The 27,375-nt window shown below is 37.2% G+C and overlaps 1 protein-coding gene across 1 annotated transcript in view; it reads right to left on the bottom strand.

Moving 5' to 3' along the window:
- Nucleotides 1–27,375, bottom strand: part of LOC134532937 (uncharacterized) — a 429,205-nt gene that overhangs the window by 245,043 nt on the left and 156,787 nt on the right. Inside the window, exons 26-44 of the mRNA XM_063370011.1 lie at nt 26,291–26,730; nt 25,016–25,166; nt 23,913–24,165; nt 22,047–22,311; nt 21,691–21,887; nt 20,859–21,128; nt 20,159–20,414; nt 18,487–18,681; nt 17,476–17,658; nt 17,252–17,386; nt 15,239–15,471; nt 14,285–14,567; nt 13,276–13,477; nt 12,009–12,184; nt 10,518–10,792; nt 7,559–7,961; nt 6,968–7,207; nt 6,317–6,454; nt 4,116–4,904 (exon numbers count right to left, since the gene is read on the bottom strand). Coding sequence (XP_063226081.1) covers nt 4,116–4,904; nt 6,317–6,454; nt 6,968–7,207; nt 7,559–7,961; nt 10,518–10,792; nt 12,009–12,184; nt 13,276–13,477; nt 14,285–14,567; nt 15,239–15,471; nt 17,252–17,386; nt 17,476–17,658; nt 18,487–18,681; nt 20,159–20,414; nt 20,859–21,128; nt 21,691–21,887; nt 22,047–22,311; nt 23,913–24,165; nt 25,016–25,166; nt 26,291–26,730 — 5,084 coding nt within the window. The remainder of the gene's footprint in view (nt 1–4,115; nt 4,905–6,316; nt 6,455–6,967; nt 7,208–7,558; nt 7,962–10,517; nt 10,793–12,008; nt 12,185–13,275; nt 13,478–14,284; nt 14,568–15,238; nt 15,472–17,251; nt 17,387–17,475; nt 17,659–18,486; nt 18,682–20,158; nt 20,415–20,858; nt 21,129–21,690; nt 21,888–22,046; nt 22,312–23,912; nt 24,166–25,015; nt 25,167–26,290; nt 26,731–27,375) is intronic.

Raw genomic sequence — 27,375 nt, 5'->3', positions numbered from 1 at the left:
TTTGAATTTATGTAGCATATGTAGAACTACATATTGAATTTGGGGTAAAAGTACGCAAATAATTTGTGATTTACTACAGTAAATTCAGTGGTGGATGCAGGGTGCATGGGAGGAATACATAACCCAAGTTGAAAATATTATTTTGGGTAATGCACAGTAGTTTGTTACAACAGCTGCAATTTCAACTGTGTGAGAATAATGTTGCCTAAGGGTACTTCTGTAGGCCTATCATACGTCAGTGTTAATGTCAATAGTAATTCAAGTGTTTTTAAATTATGTGTTCAATTTTTAAAAAAAAATTCTTATTTTCTCCAATCCTCCCATACCTCCCCATAAAAAAAAATTCCCTGCATCTGCCACTGAGTAAATTTCGTTAAGAACTTAATTAAATAAAAAAAATTAAGAGAAAAATGCCCTCCATTTAGTAGTCTTATGAAATAATATCAGTTACACTATTTTTAGATACTAGGTACCAAATAATTAACAGTTTGTACAGAATCACAAAATACTGTTTATACACTAAATGTTAGTACCACACTGTACAATGAGAATTAGAACAACATACACCCACGTGCAAGTTAAAAAAAAACTCCTAGCAAATAAGTATTACTAAAACCCAAACATGTTCAACAGCTTTTATTAATATTTTTGTCAGTAACTCATTATGGTATTTTTTTTAGATGGAAGTAAATTTTTTAATATACAGTTTAAATCAACAAGTTTAGTGAAAGTTACATTGATAGTAATCTACTGAACAATAAAAGGTTAGTGAATTTAAAAAAATTATAAACCTGCTTTATAAATATTTGTTATGTAATGTTTCATTAACTTTTAGGTACTGGTGCTATTTTTATACAGTATTTTGTTTGTCATTTGAGTAAAAGATTTAAACAATTTATGTGGGCCAAAACATAAATTAAAGTGGTCTGTATTCACAATAATACCTAAGTATCTGGCACTAGAGAGGACAGTAAATGATAACAGAATATTTAAAATGCTGTAAAGGTAATTTTGACCTAAGTACCTACATTGAATTTGTGTTTGATGTGCAGTTTTAATTTGTGTGTTAGCTGTAAATTAATAAATTAATTTTTTTTAATGTAATACCAATAATTTAAAAAATATATATAATGGGAAAAGTGAGAGGGCGAGAGACAATTTACCACCACAGCCAAATCTCTGGAGGGAAGAAGCAACCATTTATCGCTAATCCATTGGTAAGACCCAGCTCACACATAGTTCAAAAACAGCACACCCAAAAAACAAATAAACAATAAGCTATACTGCTATAGCATTAATACGTACAATAATGATAAGGTTTATAACTTTATAAGTTAACAAAAAATTTATGGACGTTTATGTAAACAACAAAGCAAATGAAACTTGTTAGAAATCCAAGTAGGAGTAAAGATGCATAAGCTCAAGAAACACACGAGAAGAGATTTGAGATAAAGATAAAGACACAAAGAAAAGTGAAAAGCAATTTTTTTTCTACAAATCTTGTATAAGAGATCAAAAAGTTTACTAACATTTCGACTAAAAAAAGAAAATTAGCAGTGCATTCAGCCATTCTATTAAAGAAATAGTTTGTGTAACCAAGTTGTCATACCAGTGCTAATTATTCTGTATAATTTTTAGGCATCTGCAAATCCTGTTTTTTTATTAAATAAAACTTAGAATCAAATATCAAATTATTCATGAATACCATTTATGTTTTGAACTGAATCCAAACATACTGTGAAACTTTTCTTTCATTTCACAGGAATCCAAAAATATACAATAAAAAGAAAACAAGAAAAATACTTATAACTATGTAAGTAGCATAATAGAGTAAGTACTGTAAACTGCAAGAAACTATAAAACCTGGCAATGCATTTTTTAAAAACCATGAAATATAAATTTTGAAAATTTAGTGTTGATCAAACAGACTAAACAAGTACATAAAAAAGATTTTTAACAATGTTTTATTGTCATTACAGATTATTTGTGGTAAATAAAAAATAAAAACCATGTATGTACTATTTTGCAGAAAAAAACCCAATATTCCAATTAAATACTCTTAGCTTCTTACATCTTACACTCCTTTTATTTAAATTTTTTTGTGAATGAGCCCTGCTTAGTGTAGCTATAACTTATGAATAATTTAAGAAAAATTTTTGATTTTAAATGTTGAATTAAATATCCAATTATTCACAAACATCAAACAATTTTCGATAATATTCGCAGACCCTTAATAAATTTTCCAGAACCAATTTTTCCAAAATAAAAACAAAGATTCAGTGCCAAAGATTGCACTAATAATCTTTGTAGAATCAATTTATTTAATTAAATTTTTAATGTGTGATTGTAAAATTCTATACTAAATACTCTAATACTCTATGTCAATATCTAGTGAAAACTTTACTTAATGATTTTGTTAAAATGTCACTAAACTATTAGCCACCTTGAAATGTCACTCATGTATTCATAATATAACAAAATAAAAGCTATTAAAATGTTAAGGTTCAGCTGTATGTGGCTTTAACTTTCTGTCCATGAATGTAAAAAGAAACCAATATTGGTATGTATGTACTACAAAAACATTTTTGCCCTAGGGACTTAAAAACCCTACATGCATTTTTCCATTAGAAATTTTTTAGACAAACTACCAGACTCCATTCCAAAACTAAAAACACTACATATTTCCACACAAACAGTTAAATTCTTAAATATAATTTTACATGCACATGCCAGCCATCACCAGTACAAAGAAGCAGGAATGTACACTTAACATTATGTGTACAACTAGTATCCATAAACTCAATCAAATGCTTTCAAAGGCTTAATCAAAAATGAAACACTGATTTGTTCTACATAATTACAAAAATAAATGCTTGTTTAATGCTAACTTTTCTGTATCAATGACTTCATGAAGTTTACATTTGTATATCCTGGGTATTTTTATTAGTGTTATTTTTATTAACATTTAATGATAAGTGCTTTGATTACATAAGAATTTGTTTTTTTTTTCATTTCCTATAATTAAGTAGTATACCTAGAACATAATTAATATATTTTACTGTATTTACTTTATGTATCAGTTAACAACTCACTATTAATTTATAATCAGCTATTAGTAAATTTAGTTCATTAAAAATTTATACAATTTTGTTTTTTACTCATTGTACATCCTCAATAAAAAGTTATAAATTATATTAATTATTTACTAGTTGAAATTAAAAACTGATAATATAAGTTATAGTTTAAGAAAATTTAAAAATTATAATAAAGAATAAAATAATACGAACATAAAAACTGGTAGCCTATAAAAGGTAATCATATATTAAGTAATAATAGCAAACAATTTATAATTGACAAAATATTTAATAAAAAAATATTAATTAAATTTAAAAAAAATATTATTTTAGAAATTTTTTAATTGTTATTTTAGCTAAAAACATTAGTCCTTGAAAGCTTATGTGAGTTTAAAGACATTTATGCACTAATTGTTGCGTTTAATACTATTTTAAGATGAGAGATAAGCCACATGCACAATACAATTGCTGTACATACAGGAGGTTGTGGTAGTGATATTCGATGATACTGTACACTTCAGACAGACTGTGAAATGGAAGATGTGAAATGCACTGTAACCCACTGATAAAGAAAACAAAAGGAAGAGGAAGAGGACCACTCTCTACTAACTTGAAAATATTTATCAGAATACTTTTCGTTCCACTCAGAAGAATACAGATATATTAGTAAAACTACGCATATTTCTTGAATACATAAACTAATTTTGTTGATTACAGAAATTGTTACACTTTGTCTACATTAACTACTAACACTCATATCTAATAGATTATATTCTATGTTTATTTTCTTGTGTAGTTTAAACTAGCCGCCCAACTACAAATTACATATTAGTTACTTTTATTGCATATGTTTTAATTTATCAAAATTAGTTTAAAGAAATATTTTATTTAAGTGAATTACTACTATTTTAATGCTGCGCCAACACTGTTATTGAGTTTATTATGGAGACTCAGTTAACCAAAACCAAGCTTTAAGTTTTCAATTTTCCAGTGTGTCTTAGCTACCAAGATCAGAAACAACTGTTCCCCCAGCTGCTTTACCTTTCAAGCATCCATATTGTGAGTCAGTGACATATCCTGCAGGGCAGAACTTGCAGACTGGTTTGTGTTCCTCCACGTAGCACGGGGCATCGTCGGTACAGGTGACGTTAGCGCAAGGGTCGATGCAGCGGTATCCTCGGCATGCCAAGTGGGCAGGGCAGCCGTTGTCTCGCAAGCAGATGGACAGCGTGGGGTTACAGTCACGGGTACAGATGCACACAGGCTTGTGGTCTAGAACGTCGCAGGCTTTGTCTGCCGAGCACGGGGGCTTGCGGAGCGCGGTGCACGGGTTCTCGCATTTGCTCTCGATGCATGCCAGGTTTGATGCACACTCTTGGTCGTGGGAACAGTCAGAGTGCTCTGGAGCACATGTCAGCTCGCCCATGTCGTTTACCACGAAACCCGACTTGCACACGCACATGGGCTTGTGTCTGCGCACTTCACACTTCTTGTTGGCATCGCAAGCAAAGAGCATGGTGCGACAAGGGTCTTGGCAATCCTTCGTGGCACGGTTGCAAGCCAAGTGATCTCCACAGTCATTGTCATGCGCGCAGCCTGCAGCCGGCTGGTTCGGTCTGGTGGCGATTTTCTCACATTTAGGTTCCGGAGTGCATGCTTCGTGTGGCATTCCGACATAGCACTGCGGGCACGAACATCTCGGTTTGTGCAGCACCGGCCGACACAGAGCATTCGTCCCGCAAGCTCCTCTCAACGTGCAAGGGTCTATGCACTGTTTGTTCACGCAAGCTTTCTCGTTGGGACAGTCATTGTCGCTGGCACACACATTTTCTAGAGGGATGCCACAAGGAAAAATAAAACACAGTGCATGGGGAAAAGGAAAAAGAAAAGCGATTGCAAGAACTGTGAAAGGAAACATTTCTCACATAGCAGACTAAAACCATGCATCGCATATTGCAACCAGGACAGCCCAAATAAAGGCTACGAAGACAAGTAAGCACTGTTTTGAACATAAAATTTGAAGACAGTCTACAAAGATGTTTGGAAGCTTAGCCCCAAATGAAAGACAAGAATTTAAAGGACAACAAAAAGAAAATTCTATGACTAAAGTGACAAATCTTTTGTATAAAGAGTACAATGTGAGAATGCTCCTTTCACAGTTCCCAATCTGACTTATTCGTACTTCTATGCAGTAAAAGTGATTTCATAACCATGCTCATACTCTATTTATATATGTACACATAATTAATACTGACACAATACATTATACAGGTGCAGCAGTAGATTTTAAAAGTGTCTTTACTGCTGACACCTGGTACCTTTCTCTGCATATTTCACAGTGAAATTTGGGTGGAATTTTAAGAATTTGCGATAACAAACACTAAATCCTTTTACGTAGAATATCAAGTGTGGGAATAAGAAATTAAATGTATGAACGTATGCAACAACAGCTGGTTCATATGTCTCAACAGGCATAATAGCCTAATGACTTTACCTACGAGCTACAGTGAAAAGACAGATTGGAATACTGTGACGGCATTCCACACGAGTTCGTCATTTTAAAATTGGAATCTGTATGAATGCATGAGGTGATGATGGGAAATGTCACTACCCCATATGTACAACCTACAATGCTCAAGTACATCATTTTGAACGTAACTTTACAAATGCAACTAAAAGTAAATTACAGCAATCAATTAAAGGTTATTGTTTTCCACCCACATTCCTCTTAGCAATCAAAAATGTTACGCTGCCAGCGCGTGCATTACAACTTACAGGAATAGCAATCAGCATACATCACATTCGTGGTTACAATGCTTGATCGTGCAATTTGACTACCTGTCGGTGCTTAGATTATGTGCACTGTGCAGTTAGTTACTTACAACACTGTGCAAAATAAATATTTATTTTTGCATAACTCAAATTAATGACTGAACGAAATAAATTCTTTTCACATCCTAACAAAATATGTACAAAAAAATAGATGTTAAGGAATAATTTACATAATTTCAAAACATTGCAAAAAAAACAGCATCATTCATGGTTTACTGCACCATGCATGTGTTAAGCAGCTACTTGACTGACATGCAGTGAGAACGCAACACACAGTACATTGCAGTGCCTATTTACAGTGACATCTAGCGTACACAGTACAGAGAGTAGCTCTAGCAGCGCGACAGGTAGTCAGGAGTCACAAAGAGTGTTTGACGGCCAACAGTGGCGGGAACGGCTGTCGGTCCTACCTGGCCTGCACTCAACGTCGGGTCTTCCTCTCATACCTGGCGGGCATCGGCACACAAAGGCCAAGCCCTCGCGCAGGCACTCTGCACCCTTACCGCAGCCCTTGGTGCGGCAGTCACTCGTGGTCTGCTCCGGTCTGCCTGCAAGTTCAGTCCAGAGTTAGTCAACGTCGTCAACTCGCTAATAATTTCCTTTTTTACTTACTCTTGAATGCCTTACAACAAGTCTCCCACTACAAGTTTTGCTAGAGTTTCATTCATTATGTACTTATTTACCCAAAGAATTTGCGATATGCATCTACACCACCATCTGTCAGACACTTCCATTTTAATTACAAAATTTGTGTTAGGCATGAATAAATTTACCTTTTGAAGAAATACTTTTTAAGTCTATTTGAATCTACTCTTCATATCCTCTTTGCTTAGGCCATTGAAGATTTTTCATCCTTCACACTAATTAATGATAAAATAAGGTAGTTATTTTTTACTCTTTTACATGATCATAAAATTGTTGGCTAGAAAAGAATAATGTAAGCTTTATTTAATACACGTACTTGAGTACGTATGTACTCACGGGTTACATTAACATTAAGCTTAAATTTTATCAAATACAAAAAAAATGGTAAAGATGCAGAAATTAGTTCTACTACTTACACTGCTTATACGGGTTTCCTACAGGATACTGGGGTGGGCAGTAGCACTCAGACTGGCCTCCGGACATGCGACAGGCTGCGTTCAATCCACACTCCTTGTCTTGGCATTTGTCGCACACGCAGCCCTTGTACGCATCTCCAGAGCAGCCTAACATGCACGTGCATTCAAACCCAGCACCACCAGTGTCACGGCACTTGGCATTCTCTCCGCAAGGGTTGCGGAGACACGCTTCATTGCCACCTGAAAATAAAAAAAAATTCAATGTGGACCTCATAACACAAATGTCTTCAAATATACTTGAGGAGGTAACTCAGTGCACTTTCCATTCACAAAAAATAGTTTAATCAATTTTACTTATAACATTATAACTGATAGTATTTTACTTAGTTAAGAGAATTTTTGCATTAAGTTCTGATTGTGCAATAACAAAAATTTAAATAATATCCATAAAAATTCATTATTTGAAAATTAGTTACTTATCTCAACAGCTCACTTTTATATTCTACCTTGCTCTAAACAGCATTTTGGCATTCATTAAATAACGTAGATGGGACCGGGGAAAACACAGGTGGTGTACACAGTGCAACATACCTTGCTTGCATTCCACCAGGGGGTTGCCGAAGTACCCCGGGGGACAGGAACACTGAGCCCGCCTCTGAGCGACGCGGCACTGCGCATTCTTGCCACAACTGCCGGCCTCCAAGCAGGGGTTGCGGCACACTCCGTTCTTGCCACACGTCTTGCTGGGCTCACAGTCCTCATCCCGAGCGCACTCGTACCGTGAGCACGCTTGGGTCGGCTCTCCTTGGAACCCATCGGGACAAAGACACACGGCTCGGTGCTCCGACACACGGCACAAAGCACCCTTCCCGCACGGCGAGAGGCCCTTGGCGCAAGGATCGCTACACTGCTTGTTCACGCACGCCCGGTCGTTGGGGCAATCCTTGTGTGCACGACAGCCGGCCAAGCACACACCATTGTCACATACGTACCCCTGCAGAACAAAGTGAAAAAAACATTAGATTTTTACATCTTTGTAGACACTAAAAAATTATTGCAGCAATCAACACCCTTCTTCATTTTACAATCTACATAACCTTGGGAAGCTTCTATGACAGCAAGACAGATTCTATAGTATTTTTAATTTGCCATGACATACAGCCCAAGTCTAACAGAGTATAATTCATATATGCAGAAATCGGTTAAAAAAAGTTTCCTTTACAGTATCAGCACATTGTTCAAAAGGAGAAATTTTTAATTGTAAAATATTTGTGGAATCCAGCTATAATTTTACAAAGGCTGTTTAACATTGTGAGTTCTGTAACGACAGTATATGCCATCCAAATAACATGGTAAAAATATTTATAAAGTAACACACAAACATGATTAATAGAAACTTTACTAAGATAATCTAAGATAAATATAATAATGAAATGACAATGGTGATGGTGAAAATTTGTCTGCAAAACTTGCAGAAAAACTTCACAATTTTTAAGTTACCTACTTTACAAGATTCATGTTTCTGTTAATGCTGCCAAAATAGTACAGTACCAATAATTTATTAGTTTATAATTGACTACATTCATTACGTACATTACCCAGGGCACATTTCACCTATTTCCAAAATTTATTTTTAAATTTCATAAACTAGATTTTTTAAATACTAAGGGGGACCCAAAAAAATCTGGACTGAGAGTGCGCTGCCATTTGTAGACGTAGAGATTTCTCCCGCTAGATGGGGTTAGTAGATACCTTTACTAAACAGCTGCGATGGCACAGCAGATCGCGTCAGTTTTTAGGTTAAAATTTGATTGTTGTATTGTTTTCCTCTTACTGTTCTTGTGTTCTACCTGCGAAATCATTATGGAAGATTTAAAAGTACAAACAGTGTGTTTGAAATTTTGTTTCCTGCTTGAAAAAGCGGCAATGGAAGCTTATCAAATACTTCAACAGGCTTTCCAGGAAGGAGAATGCTATGAGCTGCACACAAGTTTTCGATTGTTTTGAGCACTTTAAACATGGTGAGATGAGTGCTGAAGCCCAAGCTTGTTCTGGGCGCCCTTCAAATTTTGAAACAATGAAAATGTTGAAAAAGTCCACCAAAAAATCAACAAGGATCGTCGTTTCACAATCGACGAAATTTAAAAATAGACAGGAGTGAGTTGAAGCTCGTGCCAGCGGATTTTAACTGAGGATTTGCACATGACACGTTGCGGCTAAATTTTTTCCTTGCCTTCTCAAACAAAATTTAAAAAAAACGTTCCATTGAATTTGAGCTCGGACTTGAAAAAAGAGATTCAAAGTGATCCAAACTTCTTGACAAAAATCATTTAAGGTGATGAGAGTTGGTGTCACGGGTATGACTCAGAAACCAAGCAAGTGTCACGCCAGTGGAAGACTCTCAACTGCTACAGACCAAAAAAAGGCAAGACAAAGTGAGGTCAAATGTTAAGCAATGATCATTGTCTTTTTTTTATGTTCAAGGAATTTTGCATCCGGAATTTGTTCCCCCTGGCCAGACTGTTAACCAGCAGTTTCATTTGGAAGTTCTAAGACATTTGAAAGAGGATGTGTGTCCCCCGCACACACTGCCTTACGAGTGAACTGCTATTTGCCCTTTCAGGGGTAGTCTGTTCCCCAACCTCCGTATTCACCAGCATGACTTTTCCCTGTTCCCGAGAATGAAGAAAAATCTAAAAGAGAAGCATTTTGATGATGTGGAGGCGGGTAACAACAGCTTCGCAAAGGGCACTGGAGGATATCAAAGTTGAAAAGTTCCAGAGGTGCTTCAAACAGTCGGAAACAAGACTTGACAAGTGCATCACATCTAATGGAGAGTACTTTGAAGGTGACTGAAGGAATTTTATAAAAAGGTAAATAAATTTTTATGACGAAAATTATTTTATTTTTTATTTTTTGGGTCCCCACTCATAAACAACCTATATTTTAATAACAGTTATAAACTGCTAGAGATCACTAAATAATTCTGTGTTTATTTAACTACACTGCAGTGTATAACTTCTTTATTCCCTTCTCCAAACTACTTACTATTTATCTGCAAGAGTTGCAGATAAAAAAAATGTTTGAATCATCATGAAATTACTCGTACTGCTGGCAATTAGATAATTTATTATTTTATTAATTATTCACACAGCATCATTGAAATATATTTTTCAACCAGTTCTCTGACAAATTTTCGCAGTGCTTTCAAAAGTATTTATATGACAGATCAATTCATAAAGTTTCCATTAGATTTTATCATTTTCCTCTTTTAAGTCAAAAACTGGTCTTCAATTCAAATCTAAGAAATTACATATATCCAACATTAGCTAGAATCCTTAAGAGTCAAAAAAAGGTTTACCTAATTTTACGTGTCCAGCAATAAAGGTACTGAAATACCTTTTATTGTAGGAACATGAGTTCCTCCACTGTATAAAGTTGACTACAGATACAAATCCAAGTTTTACAGCTGATTTCTTTCGAACACCCAAGATCGCGAAGCTCCTCCAGTGCAACACATGTTCGGAAGGGGACAGAGTGAAGTACGGACCTGCGCGCACACGCTGGCACCACTGCACTTGGCCCGGCACTTTCCGCCGGCGCACACCTCCCCGCAAGCGCAGTCCTCGCCGGCCCGGCAGCCCTTGGTGCAGTAGCCCGCCCCGTCGCAGTCCGAGCAGCCGGGAGAGCCGCAACGCACCGGCGGCCTCGAGCAACCGATCAGGGGATTGCCGAAGAAGTTCGTGGGACAGCTGCACTGAATGCCGTGGTTCACCACCTGGCATACCGCGCAGGAGCCGCAAATGGTCGAGCCTTCGCACGGATCTGTCAAAGGCGGAATTTTCTAGTCAATAATTTCCCTCGTTGCTAAACCTTAAGTTCATACAAACGCTTAAAAAATGAAATGCTATAACAATACATTGTCCATCACTGCAACTTACTTGTTATTAACTAAGAGTTTTAATATCTTAACATTATACTTTGCTTTGAAATAAGGTATGTATTTAGGAACGGATATACAGATGGAGGAGGGGATGAGAGGGTAGCCTAACCCAGGCGCCAGGTTGGAGGGGGCACATATTGGGCCAAAACAATTTTTGTAGACTACAAAAACTATGAAAAAAAATTATTATTCAATATCTACCAATAATTTTTTAACACATCATCAATAATCATGTTTTTAATGAAGTTCCTTATTACTCAATTTATTGTGTGTTAATTATTCCTGGTACATTAATATATTTAGTAAAAAGTAAAAGGGGGGGGGGGGGGGAGGGCGGAGTGCTAATCACCATTTCTACCCCGGGCGAAGGAGAGCCTAGATCTATACCTCCTGTATGCATTAAAATTTAAACTGCCTATTCCTAGCTTTCCGGACATACCTTGAGACATATATTATTTCATGTTAGCTAGAAACAGGCAAGGTACAGGCAAGGTACAGGCAATGAACTCAGCATTATGTGTTACAATATTTGGTGGAAAATATTACCTGGAAGTCAGCCATGACTGGCACCTAGTGCAAGAGACACGGAGACCACCAGGAGCTGAAGGTGGGCGACATACTCTACCGTGGAGCAAGTTTAAAATTTATATATGTACATATATTGCTAATGGTGCCTAGGTAATGAAAAGTATAACCACTTTTGTTAACATGTTCCCAAACTATGTTCCTTTTTTCCCCTATTCAACTCTGACTTCAAAAAGATTTAGAAATTTGAAAATTCAAGAACTAACCTCAAATTTTACCTCAAAAATGTTAATCGTCCAACAACCCTACTAATTTCAAATATTTCAAAAGGCAGGTCACTCCTGAATTTATATAGGATGCAGTGTCACAAAATGCAAGGAAATATCAAGTTGGCAATTAAATAAACAGTTCTGCTACTTTAATAAATCTCATATGAATTTACCATCAAAAAAATAATTTTGAGTCCATGTGGTAAAATAAGTTAATCTATGATTTCTTTGGTAACAAGCCATTGCTAATGTTCTGATAAAATAACAAAAAGAACAATATACCAATATGCAGATGCGAACTCACTTTTGCACGTCCGATCGATACAGGCTTGGTTATCAGTGCACACAGTGTCACTTCTGCAACCCGGCACGCACAGTCGGTTCTCGCAGATGTGCTTGAGCCCACACTTAGCATCACTGTTGCACACCGTCTGGCAGATGCCGGTAACACAACGCTCGTCTGACAAGCAGTCAGCATCCCTGAAACCAGGCATTTAATACTGAGTACAAACAAACAGAAGTGGCATGATTTTTCTACAAAATTTAAAACATCTCATTTGTCATTTAAACAATATATTGTGGATTTTTTTTTTTAAAGTCATTATACAAAAGTGCAAATAAAATAACCTCGCTTTTTTTTTTTTTTCAATTTAAAAAAAAATAATCTGCTTTTAAGAAACAATAACCTCTCCCTTTTCAGGTCTCTACAGTATGAGCTGGAAGTATATATGGCAACAGACACATTTCCTATTGGGAAACTATAAGTATGTCATACATAGCCCACCGAAATTTGGTAACTAGCTATTGTATTGACAAACCAATTTACAGCAATAGAATTAAACAGTAAAATGTTATTTTTTGTAACTCAATAATTCTCAAACAATGCAAAATGTGTACATGAATATTTTAATATGAAAACATTCCATATGAATAATTGGAATTAGACTATGTTAGGTTGGCAATCCTCAGCCCTGAGAGAGTGTGAAATTTTTGGGAAGAAATTTCAATGTTGATGGTGCTCGACAATAACATAGTAGTTAATCTAGGGTGCTCTACATTCTCTACAATTTTTTTTCTGCCATTTTTCTATCACTTCCCTGAACAACTTATTTCTACTCATTCATTATTCCATCTGGCCATGAATGAATGTTATAACTTATAACTGCTTCAGGATAATATTTTCTGAAATTTCATTCCAATTCTAGAACAATTTACAACAAGAAATCTCCACATTTCTAATGAATTACTACTATATTTTGAAGTACCATTTATAAAGTCCTTGTGAATTTATTAGAAAACTATTGCAAATCTATATAACTTGATTACATATTAACGGTATACTTTTAAGGACTAAAAAAAAAAACTTTTAATTTAAGGATACCATATTTATGATTACATAATTTTGAATTCTGACTATTTTATGGTTCCATGGTTACATCTAAAATACACCAGGAAACACGCATCTAGTTGCCAAAGTGCTCGGTAGCAAGAGGCAGAGGACTTGGTACGGGCTGAATTAAAGTCAGGTGTCCGCTCTGGGGACAGGCAAGCGGGAGTATGAAAAGTCTTACCTGGAACAGATTGCCTGGCACAGGCCACCTTGGCACTTCTGCGATGAGACACAGTCCTTCTGGGCCTGACAGGAGGTGGCGGGATGTCGACAGCCGACACTCGGGTCCCCAGTCAGCGGGGCACGGCACGAGCACTCCTTCTGGTGACCCTTCATCGTGCACACAGCGTTCGTGCCGCAAGCCGTGGGAGACAAGCACACGTCTGGAACACACGTCATCGTCATCCATTTGGAGTTCATTTACCTTTTAAGTAAACCAATCCACAGTGAATTTACAGTGATACTTTAAGGACTCTCTTCAGCAGATCTTTGATCTTTTTCTGCTTTTCAGCAATTTTTAAAAAAGTTCCCAATTAGTATCTTCCATTCTCACCACTAAAGTTTTCCTATTAAAATTAAAATAATACATGTAACTGTCAAATAAAAAATATTAACATAATATTTAAATCAATCAATCTTTTTTTTTTTTTCAGTCGTTTATAGCTGTTGCATATATGTAGTAGCTATTATTACTGTATTTATATTTTTAACGTTTGTTTATGCACCTTGCAAACGTTTCACTAATGTGGTTCCAGTTCAAAACCATACCCTGCTAATTCAAGTTGATAGTTTAGAGTACACGGAAACAACAGATTTTGCAAAGAGCAAGTCAGTTTTATAAAGTACTGGTAATACAATTTCCTTACCACAACATCACATTTCTTCAAAGGAAGCAAATTCTAGACAGTCATGAGAAAATTAAAAAAATCTGTAAATATTCTTGTTTTAAATTTCAGGGTAAAATATGGTAAAGAATATTTTTTTAAATACAGTAAAGTCTTGTTAAGAATTTTACCAGGATACTTCAAAATTTAGACTTATTGGGTAGCAGGGAAATTATAATAAAGAGTAAAATTATTTACAATTTAGGTAAAGTGCAAAATATTATAATTTAATATGCAGGAAATTTTCTTTAAAGGGTTCCACTGTACTTGTGAAAAAAAAATATATATGCAGGTGGGCATAGTTACCGATGCACTGGCTGTTGACGCAGGCCTTGCCGCCCGGGCAGCCGGCATCGCTGCGGCAGCCGATCCTGCACACCAGGCCCTCGCACATCTCCCCCGACCGGCAGTCCTGGTCGCGACGGCACAGCGGCCGGCAGACCCCGGCCCCCGCGTCGCAGCGCTCGTTGCCCAGGCAGCCCGCCTCCGACGAGCACACCGGCAGGCAGACCCCGGCCAGGCACTTGTTGCCGCCGGGGCAGTCCCTGTTCTCACTGCACGCCCCCGCCGGGGCCCGCACGCACGCCACCTGCCCCCACGAGACACCACGATACAGCACCCACACTGGCTAGCTTGCCAATGTAACATTACTTGGCCAACTGTGAACGCAGTCGGCACATTGTTGTGGTCATTTATTTATTTGGTTTTCTGACATGCTTACCTACAGCTTGATGATAGGCACCATAAAAAAAAATACAACTACATTAACACTGACAATGTCACATACATAAACACAGACAGACACACAAGGAAACAAACACAAAACAGACTACATATCTACTGGACAGCTTAAGACTGACAAAACTAAACAAATAACATGTTTACAAGTATAAATATATGTATATAATATTGCAGCATTCAATATGTCCACTTTCCAATGCACTATGAGTTTAGAATTTAATTACTAATGCATTCAAAATTATTCCTTTTAAGTTTTTAAATTTTTAAAACAAAAAAAAGGGCATGTGTTGTGAAGTACTATTTATAGACGAACACATGTCAATGTTTTACATTAGCTGAGTTTGACAATTATGGTGGCTAGTGATGTCCCCGTGCACAGTAGACAAGAATCGGACCACATCTCTAGCCTATGCCGCAGACCTGCATGTTTTGCGGACATGCTCCATCCAGTGTTTCAAAGTGCCATCTCCACATGATAGCAAACGCAACGAGTCCGAGGACAGACGTCGCTGAGCTCACCTTGGCCGTGGGGTTGGGAACCAGCCCTGGGCTGCAGGAGCAGCTCGCCCGCTGATTGGAGACGGTACACACGGCGTTCGGCCCGCATGGGTTGGGGGCGCACGGGTTGGCACACCGGTTGTCGCGGCAAGTTTCGCTTGCGCTGCAGTCCTCGTCAGCATGACAGCCAAACACGCACATGTTGTGCAGGCAGATGTGGCCCAAGAAGCAGTCGTTGTCCACTCGACACGTCACTGCAATCAAGGCCTTACTTTCACATGCTTGCTACAGTTTTTTACTTCTATGTTTATATTTGATAAAAACATAAGCCACAAAAATGACATATATTCTGCACAACTCTGATTATTTCAAACACAGTATCAGCTCGGAATATAACAGAGAAAAACTTCCAAGTTTGCTTGGGACACAAATATAGGAAGTTTATTTTTAAACTTAATTTTAAGTCATTTACATGGTAAATGGATGTTTTTTTTTATTCAATTTAAAGTTGATAGTAAAAAAAAAAGTACTAAGTCAAGCTTTAGGACACATTAAAATGACTGGTACAATTAAAACTGATATGTGTTTAATATACTCAATACAAGATTCAAAAGTCTATACAAGATTCCTACAATGCAATATGTAGGTAGTACCTATACAAAAACCAGGGCTGTTTTGATATCGATACTTGTATCGGATATTGGCAGATATTCAACTCCTTGACTGATACCAAGGTATCAGCATAGATATCACAGGTATTGGGAAAAAAATAGGTACTTGCTATGTTTATTTCTCATAGTTTTAATAACTTTTTTTATCTTTAATGAATTATTTTAACTATAGTTTTAAAGGCAAATCATAAAAATTAATAACTTGGTACTGTTTAGCTACAAGTAAATGTAAATGAACATTACCTAATACATAAATAAAAATAAGTGATGCACAATTTTCAAAAAAAAATTCTTTGACTTTATATTTAGAACAAAAAGTGCATGTATTTATGAACATATGTTTGAATACACTTTTTTTTTTAATGTTTTTATTGCACTGCAACTTTTAGTTTGAAAAATACTTAAAAGATAGCACCTCATTCGTAATGTTATTGAGACCCAACACAAAGTTAAAAATCTTTAATGCCATAATTGTTCCAAAACAATTTTCTTGGCTAATCAGTTATTGGTACTTTAAAAGGTTTGATTATGTCTTGTTACAATTCAAGTTTACATGGTGTTCCAGGATAGTTTCACTATCATAAAGTTTCATTTGGCATATCAATATGCTTAGTACATCCTCCGATGTTCACAAATGTAAATAAAAATATATATGGGTGCATGTTGCCACACGCAGGTCTGCCATCATGCCATCTTAATGACTTCTGCTCGTGGCTATAGCAGAAACGCGCATGCTCATTGGACTTTCAACCTGTTAAATTTCAGTGGTTTGATGCGTGCACATTTCATTGCATTTCAGTTGTATACTAAAAATTTTCCCTCAACACACCTCTAAGAAGTATAACTTGAAAATTACATTCTCAAACATCATAAAAATGTGTTTTAAATATAGAGTGGCCATTATTTGTAAATGTTGATTGTAGTATATATCATTGGTGGTATCAGGAAATCGGTAATTAGCATCCGAACAGCCGTAACAAAACAAAATATTCCCAAGAGTAAATAAACTAACTAGACTGTATACTTACTATGTGGTTTTAATCAGGTATAACATATTTATAGATATTGTTATGAAAATATTTGGATTAAAATTTACAAAATTATGTCAAGTTTTCTTGTGTGGAAAATGCTTTTCATTTCATCTTAGTCTTATTCGAAGCCACAAAATGTTTGAAAAAATATATATGTAAAAATATGAATTCACGTATATTGTTTTACAGAGTCCAGTTTTAATAAAAATATTTTTTTTTTACTTACATGAAAAGACTACATAAATATTTGTTTCATTGGAAATTAAAGTTTTGCATGCACCTAATGTAGTTGTATGAGTAGAAATAAAAATTGACATAAAAACTTGGCTTACGCATGCAGTTTCCTCTGAGGCACTTCTCATTGAGAGCACACTCGTTGTCGGAAGAAGCGCAAGCAGGCAAACACATACCGTCCCTGCATGTGTTGTTTCGAGAGCAGTCAGTGTTGGAGTCACATGCCACAGGAACTGCAACAAACGCAAACGTCAGTCGACTTGTTCAAGTGAAAGCTAGCTGTCTTTCGCACGCTCGCATAAAATGCTGTAAGGCCACTCACTTCTGACGCACTCAACGCTGTGGTTCCCGGTGAAACCAGCCGGGCAGCTGCAGGACTTCTGGTGGTTCAGGATACGGCACTCTGCGTTCATGCCGCACGCCCCGGGCCTGTCACATGGGTTCTGGCACTGTCCCTTCAGGCACTGCTCCGTCAGGCTGCACTCCTTATCTGACTGGCACGGTGCTGCAACACACACAAAGGACTTCATTCTACCATGGGGTTCTAGATAAAAATATTTATGACTAGTTTTGGAATTTGAACACAACCAATTATTCTACTATAGTAGAATATTACTTCAGAAAAGTATAGCTAATCCAAACTAGATGGGATCAGATCCTCTTGGGATCACCTAACGTCCAGATTAAACAGAATTTTCCTTAAAATGAATGTAATAAAAGTTAGAGATGGATTGAACTATAAAATTAAAAGTTTTTTTTTTTATAAATAAAACTTTTATGACAGCTTCATTTTAGTTTTAATACTATCCGATACGTAGACCTATGTTATTAATGTACAAACTTATGTAGGATTAACAAAACAAAACATCTTGTGATAAAAATTAAAGATTTATTGATGAGTAAATTCTGAAATTTCTTTCTCATTCCCGTCCAGATTAACTGAATGTCCAAAAGAGCAAGGTCCGGATTGGCGGGACACTACCGTATTACAAATTTTGCTGAATATAACTTGGTGGTTTGTAAAACCTGAAAGTTTTTATAAGGAGAGTTTTTATGATTAAATACTAAGAGAAGCTGTTATAGTGAAATTTAGCTGGAGTTAAAATTTGCATTTTGTATTTCAGGAATTTATTCTACAGTTTAAAGAAACCACCCATCCAAAATATTCTTAATACTTATTGTCAATGTAACAACTATAGCAACTTAAAAAAAAATTAGAGAACTACCACACTTTGCTGATTGCAGAAGCTTGCGTCACCTATGAAAGCAAATCATACGTATTGTAATTGTTTTTCATAACATAGTTCCAATATTAAATATTTGTAACACTCACCACGACAAATTTCAGCATAGCAGTAAGTGTTTGCTGCACAGTCTGAGTTTGCTCGACAAGGAACAGGCTTTGGCCGACAGCCCACTCTCTGGTCCACTGGATTTCCTTCGTAACCATTCCGGCACTTACATGCAGCTTGATGGCTCTTCGCAACACACTCTGCGTTGGGTCCACATACTGTGTTCTCACAAGCTCCTGCAAAGAAAATATTTTGATTACTTTGTATTCTACGAGTATGCTGAATCAACATTCGTTAGAAAAAAAACTTTTGTTCTTACTTTGTAAGTGCCCTTTACACTCAATTTTAATTTATAAGACACACCCTTACTATAACTTTTTGAGCTCACAAAATAGGATTCATCTTACAATTGATGGCATCTTACATTTAATGAATTTATTCAGTTTCAAGATGAGTCAATTTATTGAATTTATGAGATTTGAAATATGATGCAGCTACAAATATCCATAACTTTCTACATTTGCTGCAAAAATCAAATCATTGCAGTAAGCATCAATTATGCAGGTTATTAATGAGCACCGAGTCCTCTGCACCTTGAAAATCGGAAGACGTCCAGCTCTTTCCTCTGTGGCGCATCGGTGAACTCCTTGCGTTTCCCCTCTTCCCCCTCCATTCGTTTCTTTGTATGTCCCATCTCTTTCTCTTTCTATCTCCCCTCCCTATGTAGTGGTAGGGCATGTGCAGATGCGACTTAAACGCCTGGCTCGCATACCCAAATAGGGCATGAACCGCTTGCCTCTTTCTTGTACTTTTTAAGATGTAGTCATTGGAGTTAGTTCGCCCAGCATCTGCGACACTCGTAAGGTAAGCCATTGCAACACTTAGGTGATTCTGTTGTTTGTGCCATGTTCGTGGTGGTCAGAGCAAGTAGAATATTTAAAGTTTTGTTAAATTTACCTTTCAGCCTCCACCTTCAAAATTCTATCTGGCTATAGTGTTTCAGTTCTTTTGTGAATTTTTTTTTTAATTTTTGCATTCCTGTATGTTTGTGCCTGGCCTTGCCATGACTTAACTTCACCCGGTATCGTAGCGATTGCTTTTTTTTTTTGCCCGTTCTAAGAGTTCTGTCCTGGCACATAAAGCACAGCAATGTGTTATTGCACTTTACATATCAAGGAACAACCTTCCCTTATTTAAGGTGCAAGTATACCAACAAATGCACGGTTGATCAGTAAAGCTGTGCACAAAACTTACTGGGCAGCATTTTAGGGTTAGCAAATAATTTAAAAGATCTAATGCAGCAATATTACCATTCATTTAAATTGAATTGCATTTTATAATTGTTGGTAAACTTTTTGTTTTAGAGAAAATAAAAATACAAAAGAAAAAAAAGCATCTTAGAAACAAGTAAATAAATATGGTATTATTAGTTAAAAAAGAGTACCATGTAAGTTAGTTATAAAACATAGGGTACTAAAGTTTGAAATTCCCTTTTTATTTTAATGCAAAGGCAGTGAAGGGTTATTTAATTCTTTTAACATATTTTTAAGTGTATGTTTTAATATATAGGATGTTTTGCATCCGTTATCATTGATGGAGAGTGATAAAACTAACTTTTCCTTCCTCTAAATTTATGATATTTGAGGCTCTAGATGATTGTCTCACAAAGGGTAACACATTCTAATACATGCTAGTACATATACGCGACGATACCTTTGCACTTGGGAATCCCATTAGACTGCACACACTTGGCAGCATCCGGGCAGTCCTGGTCCTTGCTACACTCCGCAGGGGGCTGGCAGCCGCCCACGTATGGATCTCCGACCAGTCCCAGGGGACAGCTGCACTTGTAGGAGCCTCGTGCGTTGGTGCACTGCGCCTTGGGGCCGCACGGCCTCCTCTCGCACAAGTCTATGAGCTGGCAGCCCGTCTGTGGGTTGCCCGTGTAGCCCGGCTGGCAGTAGCAAACCTGGCAAAAAAAAAGTTACCGTGTGCTTTTACAAAAGGGTCTGTGTATTTCATTCTTATCACTTGCCTTCTCCAGGACTCATTATAATCTTTAAGTTTGTTCACACTTTGAAAATCAACATGGCTCCCAAATCGGAAGCGAGAGGGTGCGACAATAAAAAAACTTTCGTCCATTTCATTTTTTGCCTTCTCTCCTTAGAGCTGGGACAGCATGAAAATAATGTTAGTCACTAAACAGTATTATATAGGCATTACTTTTCTAGGATAGAATAAAATAAAAATTAAAAAACAAAAACTGATAATTCTCAAAAATGGGTTTAGACAGCAGAATCGCTTCTTATATCCCACTCTAATATGTTATGCTAATCCCGCAATCCTCTTACAAACTCTTAATGCACCCTATCTAACCAAATAAAAAAAACTGATGTGACATCAGCAAACCTACCTGTTTGTGGTTCTCCGCCGAGCAGAGGGCGTTCTCGCCGCAGGGATTGCGAGTGAGGCAGGCTATCTTGCACTTGAAGTCCTCGCACAGCTTGTCGCTGGAGCACTGCTCGCTGCTGGTGCACTCGGTCAGCTCGCAGCCCATCCTCTCGTCCTGCGGGTTGCCATGGTAGCCCGACTTGCACGTGCAGACCGCCTCGTGGTTCCTCGCGGCGCACTCCGCGTTCCTCCCACACAGCACCCGGTCGTTGCACGCGTTCACACACTCCGCCTGAAACACATACGTGGGCCTTAGCATCAGCAACATTATAGATAGTAACCGTACTTTATTTTAAATTCAATACTGTATTTTTGAAAAATAAATTTAACGGTAAAAGGTCTTTAATTTGGTGTGTTCGCAACCAAGGACATTCCAGTCTTAGCTACTTTGCCAAATTTATCAAACGTCAACATATTTTTGACTAATATAATAAATATGAAACATGAAATGTAACCTGCTAGAAACTGTGCTGTAATGAAAACTGGCATAATGACAAAACACAAGGAACAAAAAATGCCGGCACCCAGTCAGTAATGTAACTTGGCGAACAAGGTCAATAGACAAAATCTACCTGAAAAAATCTGAATGTAAGCGACTCAACTGATACCGGATTATATGACGTACCGAACAATAGAATGTCGAAATAAATACCTTTCACTGTACTGTCTATTTTATTAATGGAAAATAACTGTGACCAGCATGTAAAAATCTATAAACTTATACAAAAGGGCATCAAATAACTCATTTATATAACCTGTGTCTTTTACTGTGTAACATGTCTCTGCAAGCATACCTGACCAACACCATTTTCACGACACTTCTCAGCATCACCGCAATCTTCGTCGGAGCGACACTTCACCTCCTGAACACAAATGCTGTTCTGGCAATATTGGAACTGCGGACAACTGTCGTTGGATTTACAGGTCGGTTGGCAGGCTCCTTGGATACACAGCTGGTCTCCAATACACTCTCGAGAGCTGGAGCACAATGCTGCAAAACACACATATAACACAGTTAATTCGTGCATCAAAAATATATCTTGATTTGAATTGTGAAGAAACCAACAAGGAGATTAAAAAAAAAAATCCTGTGAATTTTAAACACATCAGGAAATTCTGAAAATTTTCAAAGAAATGTGCCGAGACTCACAGGTGCAAATGCCGCTGGTGCACTTGGTGCTGGCCGGGCACTGGGAGTCGGCCGCGCAGTACTGCACGGGCACGCAGCCCAGGCGCGGGTTCCCCGTGTGGCCCGGCATGCACGAGCACACGCCCAGGTGGTTCGCCGGGGTGCAGTCCGCCTGCTGCCCGCACGTGTTGGCCAGCGAGCAGGGGTCGACGCAGCGCGAGTCCACGCACGCCTTATCCGCAGCACAGTCGTTGCTGTCGGAGCACTCCAGCCTCTTGCACTCCACCTGTTGAGGGTCACATTTGTAGAGACACTCTAATCTCGAGTCTGAACTGAATCGACATGCGGAGAGGTTGGCCCCCAATTAACCTACAATACTTATAAGTTAAATTAACTTTATTACCTATTTAAAATAATAACCAAAATAATGGGCAGCAATATTTTACTAAGCTGTAAGAAAAATATGTATGTTTATAAATATATTTTTTGGTTAAAAAATTAAATTTTTACATTTGAGTGTTGTAGGTTCATAACTCATCCCAGTAATAAATTATCCAAATTCACTAAGCTACCACACTAATGCTTAGGCCTTCTCTACTTATCAGAAATATTCTTAAGTGATTCTATGGACTATGTATACGTACCTAGATATTAAAATTTTCATAGCCTGTTAGCCATGCTAGCAAAACTCAAAACAAGTTTAAGTTCATTAATGAAACCAAAAAATATGAAAATTTTGAACACATTGTCATTCCAAACTAGCCACCTGCCACAAAGACTTTTTAAATATCTCACAGGGATATAAAATGTCATATTAATTAAATATTTATTTTATTTTATCTTTCACATGTTGTGATGAAAATTAGGTAAATCATTAAATTCTAACAGACTTAGAGAAACAATTCTTTTATGTAGAAAGCTACTTGCTCTGTTCGTACAGTAGGGTCAAAAATTCTATAAACATAGTGTAATTGAATTCTTTTTGAAATGTTCCTGGTTAAAAAATCTCAATTTTAAGGTCCCTTGATGGTTGGAAAACTTCATAAGAGAAATTTACTTGATAGAACTGACTGCTCTTGATAATCTGAGTCAATATTTGGAATATGCAGTGATCCTGCAACTCACACCCATAAACTAAGTATGGATATAGACTGCATACACAAGCTACACAGAAGAAAATTTACGTGCCAAAAATTGGACATCTAATTTGCCAGCAGAACAGTAGAACTGTAAAGTTTGTCATAGCAGACACAGCTGATGAATTGTTGAGGTTATAAAATCACATAGCATTAAGATTTAATGCAGAATGTGTTTTCTGGCACTATTGCATTTGGATATTTTCTATATCAATTTAGTAAATTACTACCCACTTTACATTCAACAAATTTAACACCAATGGCGGCCTTAGACTTTGTGTGGCCCTAATATTTTGGACAGGAGCCTTACCGAGGGCTCTGGAGTATATGGAATAACTACCTGAAAAAAGAGGAGGTTTGGAAAGTTTATTTGAAAAATAAACACTTTAAAACAATATATTAAAGTCAACCAGGAACTTAAATTTCAATAGTTTTGCTCATTTCAATATATTTTGAAAGTATTGCAGATTAATAAGATCAATGAAGTATAATTTAGCATTATAAAAAATTCTAAAAAAATTACTTTTATGTTATATAATGATGACGATGAGAAGTCTACACTTTATTAGCAAACATTTTAGATTACATGATGTGTCTGCAGTAAAAAGACAGTCATAGGACTCTGGGCAGTTGCCCAGCATGCCCGGCCCTGGAGTCATCCCTGTGTGTCTGTTGGAGTGCTATTTGAAAACAAATGCTCGACATTTCTGTTGGCAACTGTAGGCCCACGTCGGCCCTGTGCGGTGCTCACCTTGGGGTCGCCCCTGGTCCGCGCCGGGCAGGTGCACGTGGGCATGTGAGCCTGGCTGCTGCAGTCCGCGTTGCGGCCGCACACCCCTGGCTCGTCGCACGGGTTGCGGCAGCGGTTGTCCACGCACGCGGCGCTGGCGGGGCAGTCGGAGTGCGTGAAGCAGTCCCCGGGGTTCCTGCAGCCCGTCCCCATCGCATCCCCGATGAGGCCGTCCGGGCACGAGCACGAGAAGCTGCCCGGACTGTTCTTGCATCTGCAGCATGCCACAAGCGACGATGTGCCTTCGTTCCCGCCGAGTGGCATTCACAAGTGGCGGACTCGTTTTACTCATTTACTTTGCTTTCTACCCAAAGTAGGCAATTACACTCTGTTCCAGATAGATGTGTCCCTTGTTTTATATGTGATTCAGCATACATCCAGACTTTAATAGCTGAGTGTGATAAGAATAATAAACTAATCAAACACAAGTTCAAATATCAAAAACTATTTAGATAATATCATAAGAATATTCAGCTGTCAAAATCTAAATGTTCACTGAAGCACATTTGAAAAAAATTAGACACATATTCTGAAACAGTGTGTGTGCAGTCCATGTTTATTCAGTTAAATTGGCATCTGTACCTCTAGGTTCACTAACTAAAAATTAACTATGGCACAAAACTATATTTTTGAATTTAATCCAAAACTGAAGTAGGTTTCTCAGGATACTTCCAACACTTTTGTCCATCACTTCCTATCTTACCCAGGCAGCATTGCAGGTCTGTTTGCCATGATGCAACAAAATAAATTTATAAGCTTTTCTATTGTAATGTAAGTTCTGAACAGTTGTATACAAACTACATATATAGTTTACAGTGTTTTCACAGTTCCACGAATGATAATATGATTTACAGGTATTGGCATGTATGTAATAAGTGGGTTGCCTAGTTTATAAGTTTGGACTAAATTATAGGTCACAAAAAAATTAACTTCTTCATGTTGACTTTTACAAAAGTGTTTTTGAAACAATCTTATAGCCTGATACAGGAAAAATATTTTCACATCCCTTCTAGTTTAGTAATATTAATGAAGTTTCAATGCCACTTCAAGTGAAAGTTACTTACACGGCTGTTTTATGGCATGGATTCTGGAGACATTCATCGATATCAATGCATATCCCATTGACCAGACTGTAGCCATCAAAGCAAACACAGATTGCTTCATGGTTCTTTGCAGTGCAAGTGCCTTTACCACAATTTGCTTTGTCACATGGACCTGTAAAACAAAACATGCATGTCTGTGATAAACACAAAAACATTTGTATTTACACATTACATTTCTTTATATTGTATCCTTAAACCACATAAGATAAACAAAATTTTAAAATATACCTAAGATTTCTAAGTTTCTGTAAGAATATTAGTTTTACAGTTAAAACATTCATTTTAAAATTAGTGAACACAGACATATTATTGTTAAAAGCAATTAAACTGCTAATTATGCCAAAAACAAGTATTTGACTATACATTTGATTAGTTGGTATGCACTAACTATTTTTTAATGTAATTTTTTTTAAACATTAAATGTAGATTTTATTAACAAAAATATATTTCAAGTGCTTAAGAATATTGATTGTGAAACAAATCTTGCATTTTAAGTATCCTGAAAAATAAAAATGATTCACCAAGTAAGTAGGCTACTGTATTTACCTGAAAATAATGCTACTCTGAAACTAATGCAAACTAAACTTTTTGATTATCAGTTATTGAAAAATATTCTGTTGAGTGGAAATCACATGGCCTTTTATGAAACAGCAAGCTGCGATCAGAAAAAAAAAAAATTGAGTTTTATGGCTGTATCAAAAGCCATCAGTCAGAAAGCAAAGAATCCAGCAAAATGCGATATATGGTGGTCGCCTGGAAAGGTGAAAGAGGAAGAAGATGGGGTGACTTGGCTAGCAGCCACAATGAAGAGAAGCAGAATAAAGTGGAAGGAATCCATTTTAAAAATTCAGCAGTTTTGGTAAAAACCATCACACCACTTGCAGGTAAATAGGTAGTAAGGTTTTATGAAATTTTTTTCCCAGGGTAAATTATAACAGTTATTATTGAGATGAAGACATGTTTCAGCATTATGTGAAAAGACATTGTTCATAAAATGATGTATTATAATGAAATTCATTGCTCCCTAAATGTCTCTCTATATGACACTCTTGTAGGTGCTAACTACAGCAGAATGATTACTAGCAAATGCTGTAAGCTTAAAAACATTTGTTATGTCTTTTAAAAAATGCCACTTAATACTCACATTAAAGATGAAAGGAAAACTAATTTAAATATTACAAAATAAAAACCTCATAAAGCATTAATAATAGACACAGAAAAGCTAGTAGTACTCACTGCCGCACTTGTTGGTTTGGCTGTCGCAGACCTTGTTCAGGCCACAGTCTTCGCTGGTTATGCACTCCACCTTGAAGCACCCAATCTTGGTGTCGGCAGGCACCCCGAGGTGGCCGGCGGGACACACGCACGTCGCCACGTGGTCGAAGACGTTGCACAGGGCAGAAGGCCCGCACTTTGTGCCCCCAGCGAGGGTGCACGGGTCACTGCAGCGGCCCCGCACGCAAGCAAGTGCATCGCTGCAGTCGACGTGCTGGGAGCACTGGTCCGGAGTCCGGCACCCTGGCTCCAGGAAGGGGTCGCCGACCGTGCCATCGGGACACATGCAACGATACGAGCCTGGGATGTTGGAGCACCGGGCACTGGGGTGGCACGGGCTGTCTTCACACTCGTTGATGTCCTGGCAGCCTTTCGGTCCGGTCTTAAATCCACTGCCGCACCTGTACATACAAAATAACCTTATTGGAAGAACTTTACTAGGATGCAAACACCAATATCTACAAAAAGACTGCTCATTCATAAAATACCAACACAATCTCAACATTCAACAAAAAGTAAAAACCTATAATTGAGTAAACAAATAAGTTAAATAGAAAATTACACAAGCAGAATACATCAAAAATTATGTAAGTAGATACCAAAGCAAATTAATTAAATACTCTCATAAAAAATTATGTATGTACACTGTGTTTATATTTTATGTATTTACATCATTTTTCTGTCAGCCATATAGAATTCTGGTTTGAATGTCGAATCAATTTCTTTTCACTTGTTCCCAAAAAATTAGTAATAATTCCTGTCTTGAAAACCTTGACCATTTTTCACATTACTCTGCCCTCCAGTGGCTAGGTTCACCACTTCAACCCATAAGTCACCAACTCTGAATTAGTCATTGTCATTACGTCTCAGCACTATAGGAAATGAGTATGACAAGGAAAATATCGCTAGTGCACGTAATTTAAAAAAATAATTTTAATTTTACTTTAGTGTGTTAGTCTATAAAAAAATTAAAAATATATGAATATCATATTTGAGTTAATGTCCATTTCTTAATTAAAAATGTTATGCAGCTAGGGAGCTAACCT

Source organism: Bacillus rossius, chromosome 6 (genome assembly GCF_032445375.1).
Source record: "Bacillus rossius redtenbacheri isolate Brsri chromosome 6, Brsri_v3, whole genome shotgun sequence".
In the NCBI taxonomy this organism is placed as follows: Eukaryota; Metazoa; Arthropoda; class Insecta; order Phasmatodea; family Bacillidae; genus Bacillus; species Bacillus rossius.
This window is presented reverse-complemented; position numbering and strand designations above follow the sequence as displayed.